General features: G+C 37.4%; 1 protein-coding gene across 1 annotated transcript in view; it reads left to right on the forward strand.

Annotated features, from left to right (window-relative positions):
• LOC138943512 (RNA/RNP complex-1-interacting phosphatase) overlaps positions 1-21,885 on the forward strand; it is a 52,847-nt gene that overhangs the window by 10,556 nt on the left and 20,406 nt on the right. Inside the window, exons 3-5 of the mRNA XM_070314373.1 lie at positions 10,214-10,245; positions 11,145-11,232; positions 13,676-13,755. Coding sequence (XP_070170474.1) covers positions 10,214-10,245; positions 11,145-11,232; positions 13,676-13,755 — 200 coding nt within the window. The remainder of the gene's footprint in view (positions 1-10,213; positions 10,246-11,144; positions 11,233-13,675; positions 13,756-21,885) is intronic.

Here is a 21,885-nt window from a genome sequence, read left to right on the forward strand (position 1 = left end):
GAGATATTAAACGAAAGAAATTAATTTTTGAAATAATATACAATAAACATATTTTTTTTTATTAAAAGGAAAAAATACATCGTGTTTTCAGGTTATATAGAAAAGAAGATTGTCGAACAGATGAATATATCTATATTCATACTTTCATTTATGTGGTCTTATCCGGATGAATCTGAAATATGAAAAGGATAATTCTTTATAAAAATCACACGTGTTAAATTTTCGCATTTTGTCTAGCAATAAGATTCGCGAAATGATTAAAAATATCAAATTATTAAATTTAGAATTTTATAACATATTTCCTATAATATTCGTAAAAAAATATCATTTATTTGATATACAAACGACGCAAATTTCTCTCTCTCTCTCTCTCTCTCTCTCTCTCTCTCTCTTTATATATATATAAAGATATTGTAGCTGCGACACGAAACCATTTCTTCGTTATATGCACCGGCCAACCCTCTTACGGGGAAATAATGGCCCGCAAATGTTCTGCGGAAAGTTCTTACAGAGCGACAAGAATCGTTGAGAAGGAAGCAATAGTATTACTTTTCTTTTATTTCTCGACCAATACCTTCTTCCTCGCGTTCGTCCCTACATTCTTTCTTCACCATAGATTTCTCCCATCCCGTTTCCACCATCATTATACGTGACGGAGTGCAGTATTCGTCTGGATTGTATCGCGCAAGCGGGAGAAGGAAATAGAGAAAGAGAAACAGAAAGAGAATAAAAAAGGGGGGGGGGGGACCAGATGAAAAAAGAGAGACTGGGGGATGAAAGGAACGAACGATTGTAGATTCGCCGATGGTTTTGGTTGCCCGACAGACGCGACACTGTGGGCTTTATGCTTCTGATACATAAATTTCCCGTGAATGGCGCGCGTATGAGCGGGTACCCGTCGTTCTCGTACCCTAACTTATCCCCGCTATCGTCACCCTGCCCCGCGTCGTCAAGATTTTCCCGGTCTTCTGCCGCCGCTGCTCCTCTCTCTTTCCTTCATTCCCTTTCCCCCCTTGGTTTCCGTATTCCTTCGAATCTTTGTTCTATCCTGGTGTGTCGATCCTCCTTCTGCGAGATCGCTCGTATGTTTACAAGAGTGTCATCCAGCACGGGGATGACACACGAAGAAATTTCCAAATTTATCGATCCTACGATCGGCTGTGTTACGTCGTCGATTAGTTCCGACGTATTCGAGAAAAAGGCATGGTATAGCGGCAAGCAGTACCCTCTATCCTATAAATCTTCGCGTGGCCGGCGCATCATCTTTATGGGGGGGGAAACCGCGCGTTCGATTACACGCGCATTACAGAGCAATATCGGAGGAATTATTTGTTTAGCCGGCGACGCGCGATTTGGCGGAAAGCATCGTCGACGAGGCACGGTGGATAAAAAAAAGAGGGAAATTGAGAGTCAGTCAACTGCGAATGGGCGTGTTTTCTCGGGGGCTCTCGGAGAGAGAGAGAGAGAGAGAGAGAGAGAGAGGGGGGGGGGCACGGACGGCGCCACGAGCAGCAGATGCTTGCGGGCCTTTAAGATCTCGGGGAAATCTTCTTACCTTTCCTTTCCTTCTCGAGAAACTGACGAGGCGGGGTCGCGCCGAGGCAAGAAACAAACATTTGTTTAAACGATCCCGACAAGTCACGGCTATAAATACTTGCGGGTCGTTAATCTTGTCTTCGGTCGCGCCGGTTGTTCGTTAATGTATAATGTATTCTCACCCCCGTAGCTAAAACAATCAATTTCTTGGAACCTCCGGCTACGCCGACGCGCTGTTCCTCAGGGCATAGAAAAAAAAATGAGAAGATTATATACCGTCCGGTGTCGATAGAGATGAAGGGCAGCTTCCTTGTTTCGGGAATAGCGGTATCATCGGCGACTTAATGCGATTCCGCGGACGTCGTTTAAGATCGTAACGACGGTGTGCTCGTCTGTGAGAGTTTCGTGATAAAAACAGCCTTCGATCCCTGACTGAGAAATGCCAATGCTGATATAAGTCATTTTGGTCGTTTGCTGCAACTATGCCATGAATACCGGAAGCTCGACGCCGCAAAGTGATGGCACGCAATCGTGGCTTTAGAGAGTCTACCAGAGCTGCCATTCGGCGCGCTACCCACACGAAAGCGTTATAACTTCCTTTTATAATGCCCACCCATAGTATCGCTTAATGCACATCGGCGTCGTCGCGATTGCTGCAAAAGGGGACCGTACATCGTGTCGATATTGCAATACTATTATTATGGAAAATGAGATTATATCGATTTTTACTAATTATTATTATACGATATCTTTGGCCGATGTCTTCATTTTTAATTATTATGCATCTTTTAATGGTTTTATAAATAATTACAAATATTACTCATAATCTTTTTGTAGTAAATTCACATGTAGTCTATCATATTTTGAATGTGAAATAACATAAAAATTCAGTAAACTAATTTTGCCCCAAAGAGTTGTACATATATTGGGTTGAGTAAAAAGTCATTGCGTATTTTTTGTATGTTTTTCAAAGTCATTTATTTATATAAAGAACAAGGATCAATCAATGATATATTTTCCGTTTTGTTCGATGACCTTTTGCCATCTTTCGGTGAGCTTCATAATTTCCCGTTCGTAGATTTATTGGTTCGTCTTTATTGGCGAAAAACTGAACAAGGTGCTGATTTATCGCCTCATCTGAATTTAACGTTATTCCACGCAAGGAGTTTTGAAGAGAGCGAAACAAGTGGAAGTCTGACGGCGCAAGGTCAGGCGAGTATGCTGGGTGGGGCAACACATTCCATCCAAGCTCCAATAATTTTTGACGGGTCGCCAAAGATGTGCGTGGTCTCGCGTTGTCGCGATGGAACACAACTCCTTTACGATTGACGAGCTCCGGACGTTTCTGGATGACAGATTCGTTCAAACTGTCCAATTGCCAACAGTACACATCCGAATTGATTGTTCGGTTCCTTGGTAGGAGCTCAAAAAACACCACACCCTTCCAATCCCACCACATTGAGAGCATAACCGTCCTCTGATGAAGTTCTGCTTTTGAAGTCGTTTGAGGCGAATCATCACGTCGGGACCAAGACCGTTCGCGTTCTACATTGTTGTAAACAATCCACTTCTCATCACCAGTTATCATTCGTTTCAAAAAAGGATCGTTTTCTTCACGTTTCATGAGCATATCGCAGACGTTTATACGCCCCGTCAAATGAACTTCTTTGAGTTCATGAGGAATCCAAATATCGAGCTTGCTTACGTATCCCAGCTTCTTTAGGTGGACGTGAACACTTTTTTGACTGATCTTTAATGTTTCTGCAATCTCTCGTGTCGTGTAACGTGGGTTTGACTCGATCAATGCCTTTATTTTGTCGTCATCAACCTCGGTGGGCCTTCCTGACCGAGGAGCATCTTTGAGATCAAAATCACCAGCGCGGAATTTCTTGAACCAGTTTTGGCACTGACGTTCTTGTAGAGCATCGTCACCGTAAACTTTACGCAATTTTTCACAAGCTTGACGCGCGTTCTTCCCTTTACGGAAGTAAAACAGTAAAATATGGCGAAAATGCACAGTTTGGTCTTCCATCTTCAACTTGTTGTAAAATCTCCAAAACTCAACCAAATCGTTCAATTTTTTTTTTTTTTTTTTTAGGATGAAGCTTAAACCGTCAGCTGTTAAACAATATATATGACAAACATATGTGTGAATGACACTAGTACTGCCAAAACTGAACTAATGCCATCTGTTGCAAAAATACGCAATGACTTTTTACTCAACTCAATAATAAAAGCTCATTTTGTAACGTGATTTTAACCTGCATTAAAAAACCAATGAACTACAAAAAGGAACAAGAAAGTTAAATATTATCTCAAATTAATGTCTGTCAAGATTTTTAAACGGTACCATAAGTTTTCAGTTTTATATCGCTCAACATAAAACACATGATGATAGGTCGCAAATATTCATTGCTTTTTTGCCGAATATCAGATAAATAAATCATTATTCATTCGCGGTTTGTCGTAATTAGTTGTCTAGCGTCTAGTATCGCTCCGATCATCTAGCGTATAAATATTTTGGTCCCGCGGTATCGTTTTGCGTTCCCTCGTATGTCATAGCCGTCGACGGACCACCGGCGACAACGAGAAACAAATTCGGAGAACAAATTCGTGGTGTCGGCGAACGTGGAGGGATCGCGATCTTCGTCTGCCGGACACGAGAAAGGAGACCCCTGTGGCGCGCTGACCGCCCCGAAAATATTTTTAATTTTATTATAGCCTGTAATATGGAAATTCTATGGTCGCGGTTATCAGGTGTGAATTGAATTATAGCGATCGCCGATGCGGCCCTATTATTTATACACGTTCGGGAAACACGTTGTCGCTTTCGCCGTGACCGTTGACGATAGTCGGTGATAGGGAATGACGCTGGCTGGCAATAGTAGTCTATAAAGCGTCGTGTCGAAACGATACTAATTCGTTATTCACACAAAATGGCGAGGCTACGCTGTATCGCGGTACACGATATCTGTAATTAATTCCTAAACGCTTGTAGTATACTGTCCATGTTGGAATAAACCTTGATGTATTACCGATACAGACGATTGAATTTCTCTTTCCGTTTCTCGTCGCCTCTCTCTTGGTCTCGAAAAATTTTGACACCTATCTGTCATTTTATTGATTTCTTCTCGCACGTGAATCGGCACACGGTGATTTCATAATGACTTTTCAAGTTATTATCCGTGCGTAAATTTTTTACGTAAAACTCGCACAAAGAACTACTTTCGACATGTCTTGTATTTCGCCGTCATATAATAGTCGATGATATCTCTTGAAATCTCGCTAATGGTCAATTCGTCAGGTATAATAGAGCCTGACGAGTAGTCGCTAATCGATCGGCTTTGTAGTCTTTCGGTAAAATGTGGAATCATAGAAACGCCGCGGAATACATTAAATTGATATGCGATTATTGGATTGGATGTTCGGACAGAGAATCAATTTTCCATTTATTATTCAAAGTGTGTTGTTATCCAACACTAAAGCTATCTTTTCTCAAGAAAATTATGAAATCAAAAAATATTTTATATACAATTGATATTGAATTACTTTGTAATATTATTATTTTAATATCGGAAAAAGTATTCGCGGGACTATGGCGTGATAGGTTAGCAATTTAAGTACCCAATTAATTAATTAATTGAATCAATTAGTTACGTTAAATGCTAATTAATTGCTATAAATTTGAATATAATTTCTAATAGTAAGAATAGTGCCAGGTTAACGGATTCTTTATTTTTAAACAGAAGCTTGAACGTTTTTTAAGATCGTAATCGATAATGATTATTCAATAAATCATTAATCATTCAGTAAATTAAAGTTTTATAGACTTTGATAATGATTAGTGAATGACATGTTGTCGTATTGTCGTATATGTCTTTTTTTCGCGTAGGTGACCCATTTCAGATCGCTTCGAATTTTCTGCCAAATCAAGAAGTAAGTGTACATGAATAACGTCGCGCATGTATCAGGCTCGAGATGATCATATAACAGTCTATATGATCTTTCTCCATTCTATAGCTAGTAGAAATGTTCGTCGCTCTCTTAGAGAGTCTCTCGTAAAATCGTGTTCATTTCGCGAGTCACTGGCCTTCTTTTCCGTATTTCTTTCTTGTCTCGTTCCCATATATTTCGCGCATGATTCCGTTCGCGGCAAATCTATGAAATCGTTTGTATTTTTATAGATAATTTTCTTGCTCGACTGCTGATAATAGAAAGTTTAAAAATTTAAATTAAATATTGATTTCTTTCTCTTTTTTTATAATTTAAGTTAGTCTCTGTTATAAAAAGAGCTCTAGTTTAATTTATGAGACTTAATTAATTTTTACATATAAAATAAAGAAATTTATAGTTTTGGATTATTTTATGAGATAATCTTTTGGATAGCATAGAATTATGTAATTATTAATATTGATCATTACTTTGAATTAGCATGTGATTAGTCAATAATAAGTTTCTGATAATACTTATTTATGAAGACGGTCGATTCATTGGGAATACGGTAACCTAGTGACGTAGAATTTCATGAGGTTTCGCTTATTTCTAGTACGAAAGCACCTCTGTTTGCTTCGCCTTTTGAACTGCTGTGCCGCCCTAATTACGCAAATTTTGCTTCGCTAAATTACCGCCTATTGTACGCATCGAGAAGATACTTATAAGAGCTATTCGGTATGCTACATAAACCAATTTGTTGCATAAACCACAAAAATGTGAGCGTATAAAATAATTAAACGGAATAGATATAATAAAAAAATTATTTGAACAGATATATATATATATGTATATAATGTACCTGCATATAATTTTTAATTACACTTAACATTATTATATTTTAATTATAATTAATATTATTGTAATTGGTACTTATATAATTATGACTTTCTTTATATAAGTTTTTGTGAAAAATTAAATGTAGAAAGAAATATTTAAACATTTTTAAAGAAAATTCTCACATTTTTGTAGAAAATAAATATGTGTTGTTGTGGGTAATTGTAAGTAATGTGATTATTTTTAATATTTTATTTAAAAAATTAATGGTTTTCACTTATCGGAAAATTTTAATCATACCTCGTCAATACCTCGTATTTGAATTTTTGACTACTCCTCGTTCTGGCCAAAGTTCTCACGCCAGTTTTGCAGAGATTACACCGTCGATTTCAAATGACCAGGCGAGAGAACCTTGGGAATATTATGATCCACTCGATACAAAGACATGAAAGCTCACCCCTCTCGTAAATATTTCCAATAAATATCACCAATGTTAACCGTTGGTTAACGCCTACGTCGCGCGTAAAGGTCATACTTTTTCGATAGCTTTTTTTACCGCGTTTCATCAATATTCACTTTTATAAACGTTTATGACGTATGTAAATTCTCCGGTATAGATGTGTATTTATGTTGCATATATATTGATATGTGGAGACATGGATGTCAAAGCGCTGTTTGGTAAAAATGCAATGTTTCCTTATCTATTTCAATTGGTGAATCTCTCTACATTTTTTTTTTTTTTTTACATTAACATTTTTTGTTTAAAAGAAGATAGACGTATGACACACAGCTGTAGCTAATATAAGATACGTTGTTGGCACGAAACGAAATGTGACTTAACATCTGTTTCCTTGTTGTTTTTCGATCGGTCAAATTTGTCGGCGCGCGAGTCTTGTTTTGAATTGCCACTCTGTATGTGAAGGAATATTAAAAGGTTCAAATAAAAGTATTTTGAATGAATGAATTTCGTGCTTTTGAAATTTAGTATGAATTAAACTTTTTTATTTATCCAATTTTTTTATTTTTATTAAAACTTTTTATACAAAAAGATTTGTTTTTCTATTCCTCTTAAGAAATATTCAATTCTTGAAACAATTTATTAGGTGTACAACTTTGCTTCCGCCGTTTTTTTTTCCCGAAATTCCAGGCTTTATTGTAAAAAACTGGTTATACATTTATGATTCAAAGTATTGTCCATCGCTGGCCACTACTTTCTCCCATCTTTCGGGCAGCGTACGAATCCCGCGTTGAAAAAACTGGTCATCTTTTGAAGCGATCCACGAATCGATCCAATTTCTTACTTCTTCATAAGACCGGAAGTGCTGGTCAACCAGGCCGTGCGCCATTGATCGAAACAAGTGATAGTCAGAGGGAGCAACGTCTGGAGAATACGGCGGGTGGGGTAGGACTTCCCATTACAACGTTTCCAAGTATGTCTTGACCACTTTCGCAACACGGGGTCGAGCATTGTCATGCTGCAAAATCACTTTATCGTGTCTCTCGTTGTATTGCGGCCGTTTGTCTTTTAATGCTCGGCTCAAACGCATTAATTGCGTTCGACAACGATCGCCTGTGATTGTTTCAGTCGGCTTTAACAGCTCATAATACACTACGCCGAGCTGGTCCCACCAAATACAGAGCACGATCTTGGAGCCGTGAATATTCGGTTTGTCCGTCGACGTGGAAGCGTTGAAACCACTCACGACACGTTCTTTCGCTAATAGCGGCTTCGCCATAAGTATTTGAGAGCATTCGATGAGCAGCCTCAGCCGCAGATTTCTTCATATTGAAGCAGAAAATTAAAACCTCCCGCAAATGACGAGAATTTGGCTCGTAAACTGACACATTTTCAATCGAGAATAACTTTATGACGCAGACACAAATCGACTAACGTTTCTATGGGGTTATGTTGACGGATGCCCAAGTTTATCGCACGACGTCTATGATCTATTTATTTCAATCGCTACTTACCGCTAAAGCCATCTATAGGAAAACGGCGGAAGCAAAGTTGTACACCTAATAAAATTCTTTTTTTATCTTTTATATTTATAATAAAATATTGCTCAATGCTATACATATTAACGGATATGGTAAGAATGTAAATGAAAATCGAAGGGTACAACGTGTGGAAAAATGACACACGATGGATGCTGCACGAACTCGTCGTGCGAACCGTCAGGAAGATTCACAATGCGGGCGCGGCCGATAATCCTGATTTAGACGGGCCTATATATTAGACTAAAGATCGTGAAAATGAATGGTGGAATCAGCAGGGAGAGCGATCCGGCTGTCAGCCGCGAAGAACGGAATATATTATGCGAAAAATAAACTGCCTCTCATGCGCGAACGGGGTTACTAAATTTCGCAGGTGGGCAAAAGCTACCTGCAATCTTCTCCTCTCTCTCTCTCTCTCTCTCTCTCTTTTCCTTCTTCCTTCGTCGTGGTCCACGTTCCAGGGCTGCCGATCTCGGTCTTTCCGTCGAGGAGTGCCGCGAATGTCCCGTCTCCAGAAGGCTCGTAAATCCTTGCATTTACTTCGCTCGTTCTGTCCTTACATGGAGCGTAAATATGTGAATCTCGTCAAAGGTGAGGCGCACACTGGCATTCGCGCCAGTCACGATTGCATCCTAGCATTGTTCTCTTTGAATTTCTGATCTTATATTCTTACATCATGTGGCAGTAATATTAATAATGTAGTAATTGCAGCACTGCGTGCGATTACTACATCATTAATATCGCTGCCATTTTTCGTGATTTAAAAATTCACGTTAAACGTTAAACTGTAAAACAGGAATGTTTATTAAATTACAATTTGTTTGAAATTAATGTATTAAAAAGTATATTTTTATTGTACATTTTTAGCGTATGTATCTTTTACATCGTGTAATGTTTGCGCGTATTTTTTATAATAAGCATTTTATAAATTATTTGCGAAACATTAATTGTGAAACACGCTGCGAAATTACGTCTTAAAATGTGAGATATGCGACAGGATCCGACTATCAAAAAGATAGGAAAAAAATCTCACGCCTATAGTCAATGTCGGATTATTACGTTCGGATACGAAAGTTATACTCCGTTATTAATACGATCGATACTCATTCCATACTCATCCGTAGATACGATCTCTCCGCCCAACCAATCGGATAGCTAACGTCTAAACCCGTAATTACCATTAGCCCACCCATAGCGGGTGCGATGTTACAAGTCGACTAACGAAAATTTCAATTTACCTTCTGTCGTATCCTATGCAACTTGTTATCTTAAAATATGAACGTATATGCGCTATAATAGAATGTCATATTCTTAATTCAATTTTGTATTATCAGGATATTTCTTTTTTATGTATCTGTATGTGTTTAATTTTTAATTTTCTGCCATTTAATCTTTACAAATAGTTTTTACACACCTTCACAGAGATACGCGTCATAACGATATAATGGTATGTATGTGGAATGGAATTAGCAGATTGCATGTTCGCTATCGATACATCAAGGAGTGTTGGTATTATAACTGAATCATCATACCTGTGGCTGAAGCGTGCCTTTAAGCCCTTTTCTCTGGGTGTTGATCGACGCCGGCATATATCGTTATCTGACATGAGATTTAAGTCGATCAATCATTCGTTAGCTATACCATATACGCGATTACGGCGCGCGATCGTCTCGTGCGGCCTATTAAGCTCGCGCTATTTAATTAATTTCGTTTAATTAACGAGAAATTGAAGATGACTTGCAGATGTCGCGAAACGTAGGTATGGTTAACGGATTACGGAGATGTAGTCGTTCGTAGACGCTATTTAAAGTTTCATCCGAAGCACTATATGTAGTTGCGGTTACCGCTAAGTTTGCTATTAATTATTTCTCGTGACGTTTCCTCGGTGATGAGTGTTGTTTTCTTTTTGTTTCAGGCTATAGCGAAGAATCTACAGCCGCAGGAACGGTAAGTATCGGCATGACTTGTCATTTGGATAAGACAGACTTCGCGTAAACACCATGGCCGCTTGCCTCTCTTTTATTCCACAAATATCTGCACTTGCGTTTGTATCACGGTGCAGAATTTCTCTCCTGGCAGACAGGGGATGATGCATGAACGTACTAAAGCACATTAGCGAGATGGACGGAGCGATGTCGCGTCGTGGTAACTCGATGCGCGAAAAGAAAGAAAGAAGAAAAAAATAGTTCTACACTCGTTCGTTGATAAATCACGTCATTCATAAAAATTATAGCAATGATTATAGAGGTGCGCCCTCGAAGACGCGATACTTCTCACTTGGTCAGTTACATAAATTTAAAGGATCACATTAGTTCGCCGTTAATAGCTTTTAAATCGACTCGTATCCCAATAAATTTCATCAGGAGCTTTTTTTTTTTTTTTTAATAACATCTCAGCGCGCGTACACGAACGAGGGTTGTTTATTTATGGGGAATTGTTGGTTCGAAACAGGCCCGTGCTCATTTCCGTGTCTACGCATGCTCGCTCGCACGCACGTATGCGCGCACCTGGTACGTCTCTCAGGTTTTGATATATCGAAAGGGATGGTGAAACTATTTGGGCCGACACCCCCGCCTAATCCGATCCCTTTTGTCTGGAACCTCAGATTCTTCGCTTCCCTTACTATATATCATCCAGTCGTACAGATCGCGCCCTTACAAAGGCATCTCTCTGTATACGCCGTCTCAGTCGATTGGATCTTCCTATCTTCTCTCATCTACGCGAGCGAAGGAAGACGTCATGTTTATATTTTACGATTCAAGTAGCGCAACAATTTTACGAGCGATCGATAAATCGAAATACCACATTCAGTACGTATTATAATCCGGCCATAATCATTGTTGCAGTTTTACGACGACGATATTGCTGGAAGCGTTTCCCCGTCTCAAGTATATCATCGACCTGACAAACACGTGTCGCTACTATGATAAAAAGGTGAGTGAGAAAGCCGAAATTTTTTTAAAATTACTAATGGATATTTTTTTTAAGATAATTGTCTAATAAAAACCAAACGTTTATCCACCTGTGAGCAATAGTGACATCTTTATATTTTCATATTAATTAATCTATTGATAATTATTGACGTTGCATTTAAAATAAATATTTTTGGATAATGCGTAACACATGTAACATATAACGTAAATAAATTGGTTTGAGATCGTTGTATGCGATTAAAAAGGGGCGATATGCAGGCAATATTGTCTGATGAAATAATACTGATATTGCCACGCAAAGTTAATGCGAAAACATATTGCGTACCGTTCGAATTTCAAGCCGTAATTCGCTATATTTATGCACGTACTTCCTTACCTTTCAGTAACTCGAGACAAGAAACATCTTCTTTTTTTCACTCTCTCGCAAGTTGTCACCTGCTGCATTCCTTGATCGAGCTGATATACAGATATATCTTTTCTCTCTCCTCCTTAAACTTTACGGTTTAACCGTCTGTATTATCTCCGTTTGTCTATCATATTTTTCCTTCCTCCTCCGCTTCACCTGCCCTTCTTTACTCTCGCTCTGACTTATTAATATCGCATCGGGATCAGTTTCTTGATTTAAGAATGCTCGAGAGCGGCCCAACTAATTTGTGGCGAGAGTAGAAGAGCTAATGAACTTATTATTAGATTTTTCGAGTAATCGGCTGCCAGCGATTCTCGATTGGCTGACCGATCGTTGGTTCGAGCCGGCGGTGTGTCGGGCAAGCGAGAATATGTCCGCGGTGTTTTCTGGGTCAGAGCTGTCAGGGCCGAAGACTGATCAATTATATTAATAAGTCGTAGAGTCGGGGTTCGGTCGCTCCATCTTCTGCTTTTTCTCCCGACTTCACCGACGTTCGGACAGCCATTTGCCACGCGAGGAATCTTACTAAGGGGGTATATGTTTTAAAAACATTACGCACAAACGCCGCGCCGCGTAAACATCGATAGCGCTGCGGGGCAACGATAATTAACAGAGAGATCTTTCGGTGTCGCCCACGCCTAATTAGAACGCATTATACATATATAATGAAGCGCTTAGCCGATCCCTTAATTTTCCTGTTCGTGGTAGGTGTCACGAGAGAAAACAAGATTATAAGACAAAGGATCTTGCGTATCCCGATTCGTGAAGATTTTATCATCGGTATCAGATGTGGCTCGTAACTCTCTTCATTTTGTGTATATGGTATGATGCACGCCGATTTTCAAACTTTTTTTTTTTTTTTTTTTTTTATGCTATAAAATATACAAATTGCATTAAATATGCGATTAAGTTTTTTTTCGACACGTAAACTTTCAAGATTAAATGTCTTCTTTAAATTGTTGTAACTTAACTTTGCTTTTGTTGAGATTAAAAACTAGAGATGCTCCTGAGCGTGTGAAAGAATTTCTTGTGCATTATTGACGGTAGGAGGAAAGAAAATAGCTTCGAGATAACCATTAAGAGCAATACTGCACCATCACGAGGATTGAGTTTCTAATATTTCGCTAAAAGCAAAGTCAAAGAGATTGATTATTATGACGTGATCTGTCATCAGGGTGGAGAAACCTAGTGGTAACTGCTATCTGATATCGTTCATAACGAGTTAAAACTTTCCCTGATCCCTCATCCCTTCGAATATATCGAAGCGTCGAAGCCTCTTTTCCGCGATGCCGATTGGCTGTTTCGCTTGCGCGCTGCGACTCGCTTCGTTTGTGTTATTTGCAACTGTCAAATCATGCGAATTTTGACAGTTTGACAATTTGTGAAAGAAAAAATTAAAGTTAGAAAAGAAAAGTGAAAAAAATTGAGAAATGTTCATAAATAAAAGCGCGCGCCTGTGTTGTTCTAGTAATAACTAAAGATAACAGTAAATATCAACGCATTATACGACACGTGCACATTAATTTTTATACTATTATTTGATTCCGATTTAGATATTATTTCTATATTTCTTGCGACAATTTATTTTTTATTTTAGCATTATTTTACATTTTATCTATTTGTTTTTCTTTTAGATTTATTAATAGTGCGTTTAAGGTTTAAGAACACTGATTATGGATAGGTAATAGAGAGTTTAGCTTCCGGATGAACATACTTGTGCCAAGGAGTGTTTTCTGAGATGCGAATGACTGTAAATCTTGCGAGCTTCGTAACGATCGATTGTTTCGGTTTACTGACGTTCGGTTTACATGACACTCGGATGACGTGCTCGCATTGTTTGCAATTGACGGTTTTACGTGTGATATAATTAGTGATGCTAATGAGTACTCCGGGGCGGTTTAACATGACAATAGCTTGGCCGATCAAATTATAGTTCCCTCGTACTCAATTAATGCATCTCTGTTTCATGCGACGGCAAACATTCTGCTTTTATTACGTAACAATGCGATTGTTTATGTTGTTGACGTCTTTGTTTTAGGAATTTACAAATGCTGGCGTTAAATACGAAAAGATTGCTATACCAGGAAGAAAAGTGCCGTCTATGGATTTAATTAAAGAGTAAGTAGAATCGTCCGTTATTTCAAATATTGGATATGCCTTTGTAACCAATACAGCATATATTATTTTATTCATTCTTTGAACGAGACATTTATAGAGCCTTAAAGAATATACATATAATGATATTGTCAGTCGCGTAAAAACACTGTTTAGAATATGTCTTTGAAAAGATTGCAAATTTCGTCAATTTCTTGCGATAATTGAGTCTCAGAATTTTTTATATTATATTATACAATATATTCTAAGCTGGTTAAAGTCTAGAAATTTTTTCTGCTATAAGAAGTAATTATTTTTACACAGAAGAAGTTTTCCATGAAACTGTGATGGATTTCGTAAGCAATTTAACTGATTTACAGGCAAGATGTAACATGTAAAATTTTTTAGTACGGCTTAAATTAATCTTTAATTTAATGCCAATTGTATTTTACGTTTATTATCTCCATCTCGTAGCAATCGGTGATTGATCAACGTGAGATTCGTATAACACAAGTGATCAATCATTCTATCTGCAAATAATGTGTTAATTTAACAAGAAAGTTCAGTATGTATTGTTTTTTATCTCTGAACCTTCGAGAAATCAGGAGCGAGTATCGCATCATAAATTTATCGTTTCTTTTTCTCTCTCTCGATTTTTTCGTTTACTAATTTAAGTCGTAAAATATACGCTATATAGCGAATCGTGTTACAGTGTCCAGAATACTTTAATTCATATTGCATCGAGTAATGAGTTTAGTTACGATCTACCTTGCACGATGAGACTGATACCGCGACAATATTTCTTCTGTTCGGCTAATTATTGCCAAACGATGATGCAACTTCCGCGTTTCTCAAACAATGGAATTATTTTCAGTCGTATATTTTCGCATCTTTAAAAGTATATTATATCGTCTGCGATATAAGAAAATATATATAGTGATAGTAAGCATCCTTTCAATAATCCTTTTTATCGTTAAAAAGATGCATTTTTATTAAAACTTTTAATAATACATATTAATGATATTGGATTTAAATTCCAGAGTTTTATACAATATTTAGGTTTATAACAAAATATTACATTTTAAAAATATATTTTTTATTTTTTATTAAAAAAAAAAATTATTTAAAAGAGAAGTAGAGATGGAGAGAGAGAGAAAATATATTTTTTGTTTTATAAAATTGTTTTCTTACGTTTAATAAAAAAAAAAAATACATATAAATATAGCTACAGTGACAGAATATTAATATATCTGTTATGTCAATAATCTTATTTCTTTACTTAATTGATCACGACATAATATATAAGATTATATATTTATACAATATATATATGTATATATAAGATTTTTTACGATATAAAAGGAGAAGACGCAATTATTAAAATCCTCGTGTAACGATCGTCGGGTAGTCGGAAGAGGCTTAATAAAATTCTCGAAATTTCTACGATGTTCAAGATAACATCCAATACTTGGCTCGTGCGAGATGAGGACGCATACGAACCTTTGCACGGCGCCATCACACGCACGCGTGTGGCTTTTCTCCAAAACGATATATGCAAAATCGCCCGATGGGGCCGGTCAGTCGACTAATTAACCGTAGTAAACGTCCAATGATTTACCGAATATTATACTCTTACTCGTCTTCCGTCTTCTTATCCTTTTTTCTCCCTTTCATTCTTTCTCTCTCTCTCTCTCTCTCTCCGTTATCATGCGCATGTAAAAGATATCTCTAAGTACTATAGAATCGGTTAATGTGTAAGAACTGCATTATACGATCGGGAAAAAGCAATGCTCGAACGCTGCAATTAACACGCGGCGATTTCTTATGAGATATAAAAACTATTTATTATATACGGTAATGAAGGTATTAATTATCTTGTCTCTCAAGTATAAAGACATTTCACGACGATATTCGACGCGATTATTTCTCGCGGCAAGAGCGCTATTAAAAACATTCTCGTAAGTGCAGCGCGCGAAAAACCTGACACGCGCGCACACTCTTAACAATGTCGCGTCGCATTAAATACTATTTACTTGTTCGACTGAACGGGAGACGTAATAAATATACGAGATATTTTCTTAATAAAGAGAAACAAAATGTTGACACCAGCGATTCATCCGGCCGAGCGGGTCAAAGGACGACCTTCCGCGATCACCAAGCGTCTCGGTTTTTCTTTCTCGGTCGTCGTCGATCGGCCCGCACAAAGGACGCGGCCCGATTTGTATAATTCGAGGATAAAACGGTGATTCGCATCAACGGTTAATAACCGGCAGGTATGCGAATAGCCTATCGTCTCATCTCGGCATATTACTCTTTTGTTGATCTCTTTGAGCGAGAGTCCTGATGACTTTGTGGCTCGGCTGTTGCGCGACGTGTAATTAACTGCATCCTTGATAGGATCGGTTCGGTTACCGGCGCTGCCGCGGCCCAAATGAGGGAGAAAGAGAAAAAGAGAGAGAGAGATGAAGAAAGGGAGGAAAGGGGTACGGAGTAGGTGAAAACTAGGCGCCACTTAATATCCTAGATATCCTTGAACTTTGACGAAAGCGCGGAGGTGGACGAGACGACGAGATGGGACGAGCGAGCAGCTAAACTAAACCGACATGGACGCAAATTAGGAAGGTGGTGGTTTTCTATCTTCGATCTCTCTTCGATCTTTATTCTATTTAGCTTTCGTCAATCCTCCGGAGGTCGCAATGACGGAATTTATCAGGTAGTAACGTTGACTTATCAGCGGACGGAATCTCTGGTTTTTCGCGCATCCGGAAGATCGAAGATGTTGATCCTTTGGCCTCAAGGATGTCTTCGCGAATGTGTCTACGAAACGTCGCGAGCATGCTAAAAATATTTTTATAGCGGGCTGTTCGAAAATGGTATTCGGAAGGTAAACGACTTCTTTCTTATTTCGCAGCGCTGTTCCAGCAGGATTAATAGTTGGCGATTAAAAGAGAAATTAAATGAGGGGGGGAAAAAAAACGACACGCGATTACGCTCGCTCGCGACGGAATCTTAAATTTGACGTAGTTAATTACGTATCTCGAATGATCGGCTAGCTGGATTCATGGTAACAAATGCGTTTATGCGATAATTTATTTGTTTGATTAGAAAATTAATAAAATAACAGATAAACGTAGAGGCATGAATTGTACACATATATCATTCAAATATTATTCAATTATTGAGAGTTATTTTATCATATAATTATTAAATTACGACGTGTATAAATGTCTAATGGATGTATAGTTTTCATTAAAAATTAAATAATATAACTTTATAATTAAGTATACGTGTATAAATAGAGTTTGTTAGCGTTACTATCTTTAAAAAATTAATGGGCACCCACACTCTCAGAAAGGATTTCTGATAACGAGACAAAAAATATTCTTGACATATTTAATCGTATCACAACCTTATGCGGTACAAAAAAAAACAATTTTAAAATTAAATCAATAATTCCTTTTCTTCTCTCTCGAATTAAATAAGATTGTCTTACTTGAGACAAGAGTAACATGTACAAATCTAAGCTTATATATTCTTGCATTTGGAATAACTTGATGTTAGATCGCTAGAAATTTCCATCTTCATCTTTGTGAGAAAATTAACGGGATAGCGCCAAGAGCATTTTATTCTAGATTTAAGAATTTTCCATTTAAGATTAAAATATTCCTTTTTCAATAATAAATATGATTGTCGCTATATCGATCCTATTTTATGATAGATCGAAGAGTAATAGCGTTAGATCCGGAAATCTTTTCCGTGGGTGCATGAACAACACGCGTATTTGATAACGTTTGTTCCGTAAACGTGAGCTAGTTATCGACGATAATCACGTTGATAGCGGCTCGTTAGCCGCATGTGCGCTGAATTAAGCAATTTCACGTGAAACGCGATGTTAATTGAAACATAAGCGCATGCAACGCGAACCTGATGCGTGGACTTCCGAGCTGCAGCACTGGCTCAGGTTCCTCGTACCCGCGATGCGTAAGACTGTGCACAGGCCGATTTATGCTGCACCCGACTAGTATATTCATCAACGTTGTCAACTTTCCACCTCCGCGTTCAACGCGCCCGGCCGTCCCATTTTCTTGACGATTTAATACCCGTATTCATAGCCCGTCCTTGAGGAATAAGGATTCCTTGTTCCTCGTTCCACGTTTCATAAACTTTCCTTGATCGAACAAGGAATCTTATTGGCTCCCTTATCTCAAGGAAGGTCACGAGCTTCCTTGAGGAGTGATGCGACCTTTTTAGCAGACGATACGCAGAATATAACCAAATATAACCTCCAAAAGTTAGTTTCGTTACATTTGTGGTTTTGTGGTTATTTGTTGTCGCGCTCTCAAACTGAAAGTGTATAAAGGAAAATGGGATTAATGGACAATGAATTTTTAAATGATTCTGACGATGGATTCGAAGACGAAAATCCAGAGAATCGGATTCTGTGGCGGATTCCGAAAAGATACATTCGCGATTGGGAAAATCCCGTGGAATTTTTTGAAGATACGAAAAAGTTTTCATATGTATTATATGAAATTAGTCGCAGGCAGCATAAAACGGTGCTGCCTCCAGTCGGTCACTAAAAATCCCTAAAATATTCCTTTCTTCTGAAAGGGAGACTCGAGGTCCATCTATGAAACAAGGTGACCTTGCAGATTCAAGGAATCCTTCGTGGAGGCTTCCTCCGTCCTTAAAATAAGGAAGGACTATGAATACGGGTACTAGACTCTCTCTCTCTCTCTCTCTCTCTCTCTCTCTCTCTCTCTCTCTCTCTATGCTTTGCCAATTTCTCATATCTATACTTTGTCACGTATGTTCACGAGATAGATACCGATTCATTCGCTTGTTTTAATACAAATGAGATTCCATTAACATCTATTAAATGCGCTGTAATATTCCATTTGAAAAGCATAAATGACCAAAAGTTAACTTATCCTAGAATTTATGTGCTCAATTAATTGAAAATAAAAAAAGATAGTTACACATGATATTATTACAAAATAATATTTGATAGAAAATATTAAGTTAATGATATAAAGTCATGTTTTTTTTTATTGAAAAAATTCAAACTTATATCTGTTAAACTTTTTTTTTTTTTAAATAAAAGTTGTTTAATATGAAATTGTTAATTTTATATATACTTCGATTTAAAAAAAATTATTTATACTTTAAATTAAAAAAAAAAAAAAAATTATTTGTACCTTAAAATAAAAATCAGAAGGATACTTATGAGATATAGTAGATTCATATATTATAATATTTATATTGTAGATCTGTGTCGGTGATCTGATTAAACGCGATCGAAGAATGTACTACGAGCTTAAAACGAGTACACGCGAATGTGCGAGAAACGTGGGTGTACAACAGACGTCTTTATTCGCAAGGACATCGAACATAAGTTTTCACATCATGTTCTCTGTCTTGTATCGCAGGATGTTGCGTATATATTTGATAAGATATTCTTTCGCGATACTTTGTGGAATACAAGGGAAACCATTTAAAAAAAAAAATTAAACTTTTTTAATTTTATGCATGAGTACTATTATCGTAGAAAATATATCTAGTTTTCATAATACATATGTCTGCAATATACATTATTAAATCGCATTTGATTATCGATCGAGAATTATATAGCTGACAATTTTAAAATACTATATATATATCCTGCGCTTATCTTTTAAATTGACAACAAAAGTATATTTGAACTTTCCACAAGTTTTTTCAACACAGGAAATCTATATCTCGCTAAAAAGGAAAGAGGTAAATCTCCGAAGATGGAATACAAGGGAAAGCATAAAAAAAACTGAAACTTTTTTAATTTTATGCATGAATACTATAATATTATCGTAGAAAATATATTTATTTTTCATAATACATATGTCTGCAATATACGTTATTAAATCGCATTTGATTATCGATCGAGAATTATATAGCTGACAATTTTAAAATACTATATATATATCCTGCGCTTATCTTTTAAATTGACAACAAAAGTATATTTAAACTTTCCGCAAGTTTTTTCAACACAGGAAATCTATATCTCGCTAAAAAGGAAAGAGGTAATCTCCGAAGATGGAATACAAGGGAAAGCATAAAAAAAAAACTAAAACTTTTTTAATTTTATGCATGAATACTATAATATTATCGTAGAAAATATATTTATTTTTCATAATACATATGTCTGCAATATACGTTATTAAATCGCATTTGATTATCGATCGAGAATTATATAGCTGACAATTTTAAAATACTATATATATATCCTGCGCTTATCTTTTAAATTGACAACAAAAGTATATTTAAACTTTCCGCAAGTTTTTTCAACACAGGAAATCTATATCTCGCTAAAAAGGAAAGAGGTAATCTCCGAAGATGGCGCGAGCATAAAAATGCCGACGACGTTTCTCTGAAAGATGGTCGATTGGTTCCTTTAGCGCCCGGGGCGAACCCATCTCAAATGTTGTGACGTGCGGCGTCTCGGGGCCCGGTGCCCTGACGGAGCGCGGAGATCACGGAAGAGGCATGTTTCGGCAAGTGATTGTGGGTGGTAAAATGGTGCGCGAGCGTTTCTCTCCCATCCGTATAACGCGTCCAAGCGCGCGCACGTTGCTTCGTATTTCCGGTGCCGTTAATTCGGCTCACGGCGACCCAACGAGCACGACGACGCCGGAGCTACACAAGTCGTCCTCGTGGAGCGAGAGAGATTCCTGCTCTCTCGTCTCTCTTTGTTCTCTTCACCGTGGCAAGCGTCTCGCGTCGAGACGGTAAAGGAACGTGCGTACGCGCGTCTCACGCCCGGGACCACCCGGGCGATCGCTTCATTACGTAAATTCGCCACCACTCGCGTCTTCGCGTGCACGCGCCTCCTCCTCGTCGTCCTCCGTGCGATATGAGGTAATAGTGCAAAGGCGATTTCGCGTAAAATACCGAGTAAACCTCTTGAGAATTCAACGAATCGATTAACCATTCTCGATCGGTATCACGTGTAGAGTATAAGTACGCATGCGTTAATGTTAATTTTCTCCTCAAGGAGATTGAAACTTAGTCACTGACTTATTTAATATTCAATATTATTGGCTATCTATCATCAATCTTCGAGTATAAAAATGACAAAATCTAATTTTTTTTTTTTTTTAAATTAAATTTGACTATACTTTATTTTCGAAGAAACTTTATTTTGTATTTAATCGCATCTAGATATATGTTTGGAAACCAATTTAAAAAAAAAAAAAAAAAAAAAAAAAAAAAAAAAAAAAAAACGACACCAAATTTGTATAAAAGTGCATCCAGGTTTTTTAAAACATATATATAAGATAATTTTCAATTTTCCGAGTCATCGTTAAAATATATTTCTGATCGTAAATTCTATGATAAATGTTAATCATTGATAAATTTCTGCAATTATTAACTGAATTAACATTCTGTTCGAAATGGAGCTATATATAATTGCATGTTGAACATTAAATGCATTTAAAAGATATATGCTTTATACGATGACAAATTGCGCACTTGGAAAAGATGGAAGAATGACCGTGAAAGCAAGCGTGTACCGAGTGTTGCTATAACCGTTGCTATCTTCCGTACGCGACTCTGATTGAGAAACAGTGAGTCGGAGTGTGTTTGCGCAGTACTTGTACGATATGTTCGGGGTTCCGGGATCCGTGCTGGGAGTATAGCCATACAAACATCGGATAACCGTTCATCTACCTACCTACGAGCGCGCGGTACATGCATTAAACATTCTCAAACACAGATCTCACGTCCAACGATAGTTACCACCTTCGCTGGTCCGTGTATACTTGCGTAAAAACACAATTCGCGATCGTGAATTTCGACGAATGCGAAATAAGACACTCGTTTCATTGTAATTAAATGCCGCCGCCTTCTTCTTCTCTTCAAGGATTTTCTCTGTTTTCATTTCATTGTTACTTCAATGTCTTTACATCTGTTAAGGAAATAAGATTTGTACATTAGTGATTTTAATTGAATATCGCTGATCATCGAATATCCATAATAATTTATGGATATTTTAATAAAATTTATGAATAGTCGCATTTATAATAGATTTAATCGCTACATTAGCTAAAGATTTTCTTCGTCTTCTCGTTTAAATGTAGGGCAACGAAAGAAAGATTGATGCGAAGTGTAGACATATGA

Source organism: Polyergus mexicanus, unplaced genomic scaffold (genome assembly GCF_030449975.1).
Source record: "Polyergus mexicanus isolate NDT 795.1 unplaced genomic scaffold, iyPolMexi1.0 SCAF_27, whole genome shotgun sequence".
Lineage (NCBI taxonomy): Eukaryota > Metazoa > Arthropoda > Insecta > Hymenoptera > Formicidae > Polyergus > Polyergus mexicanus.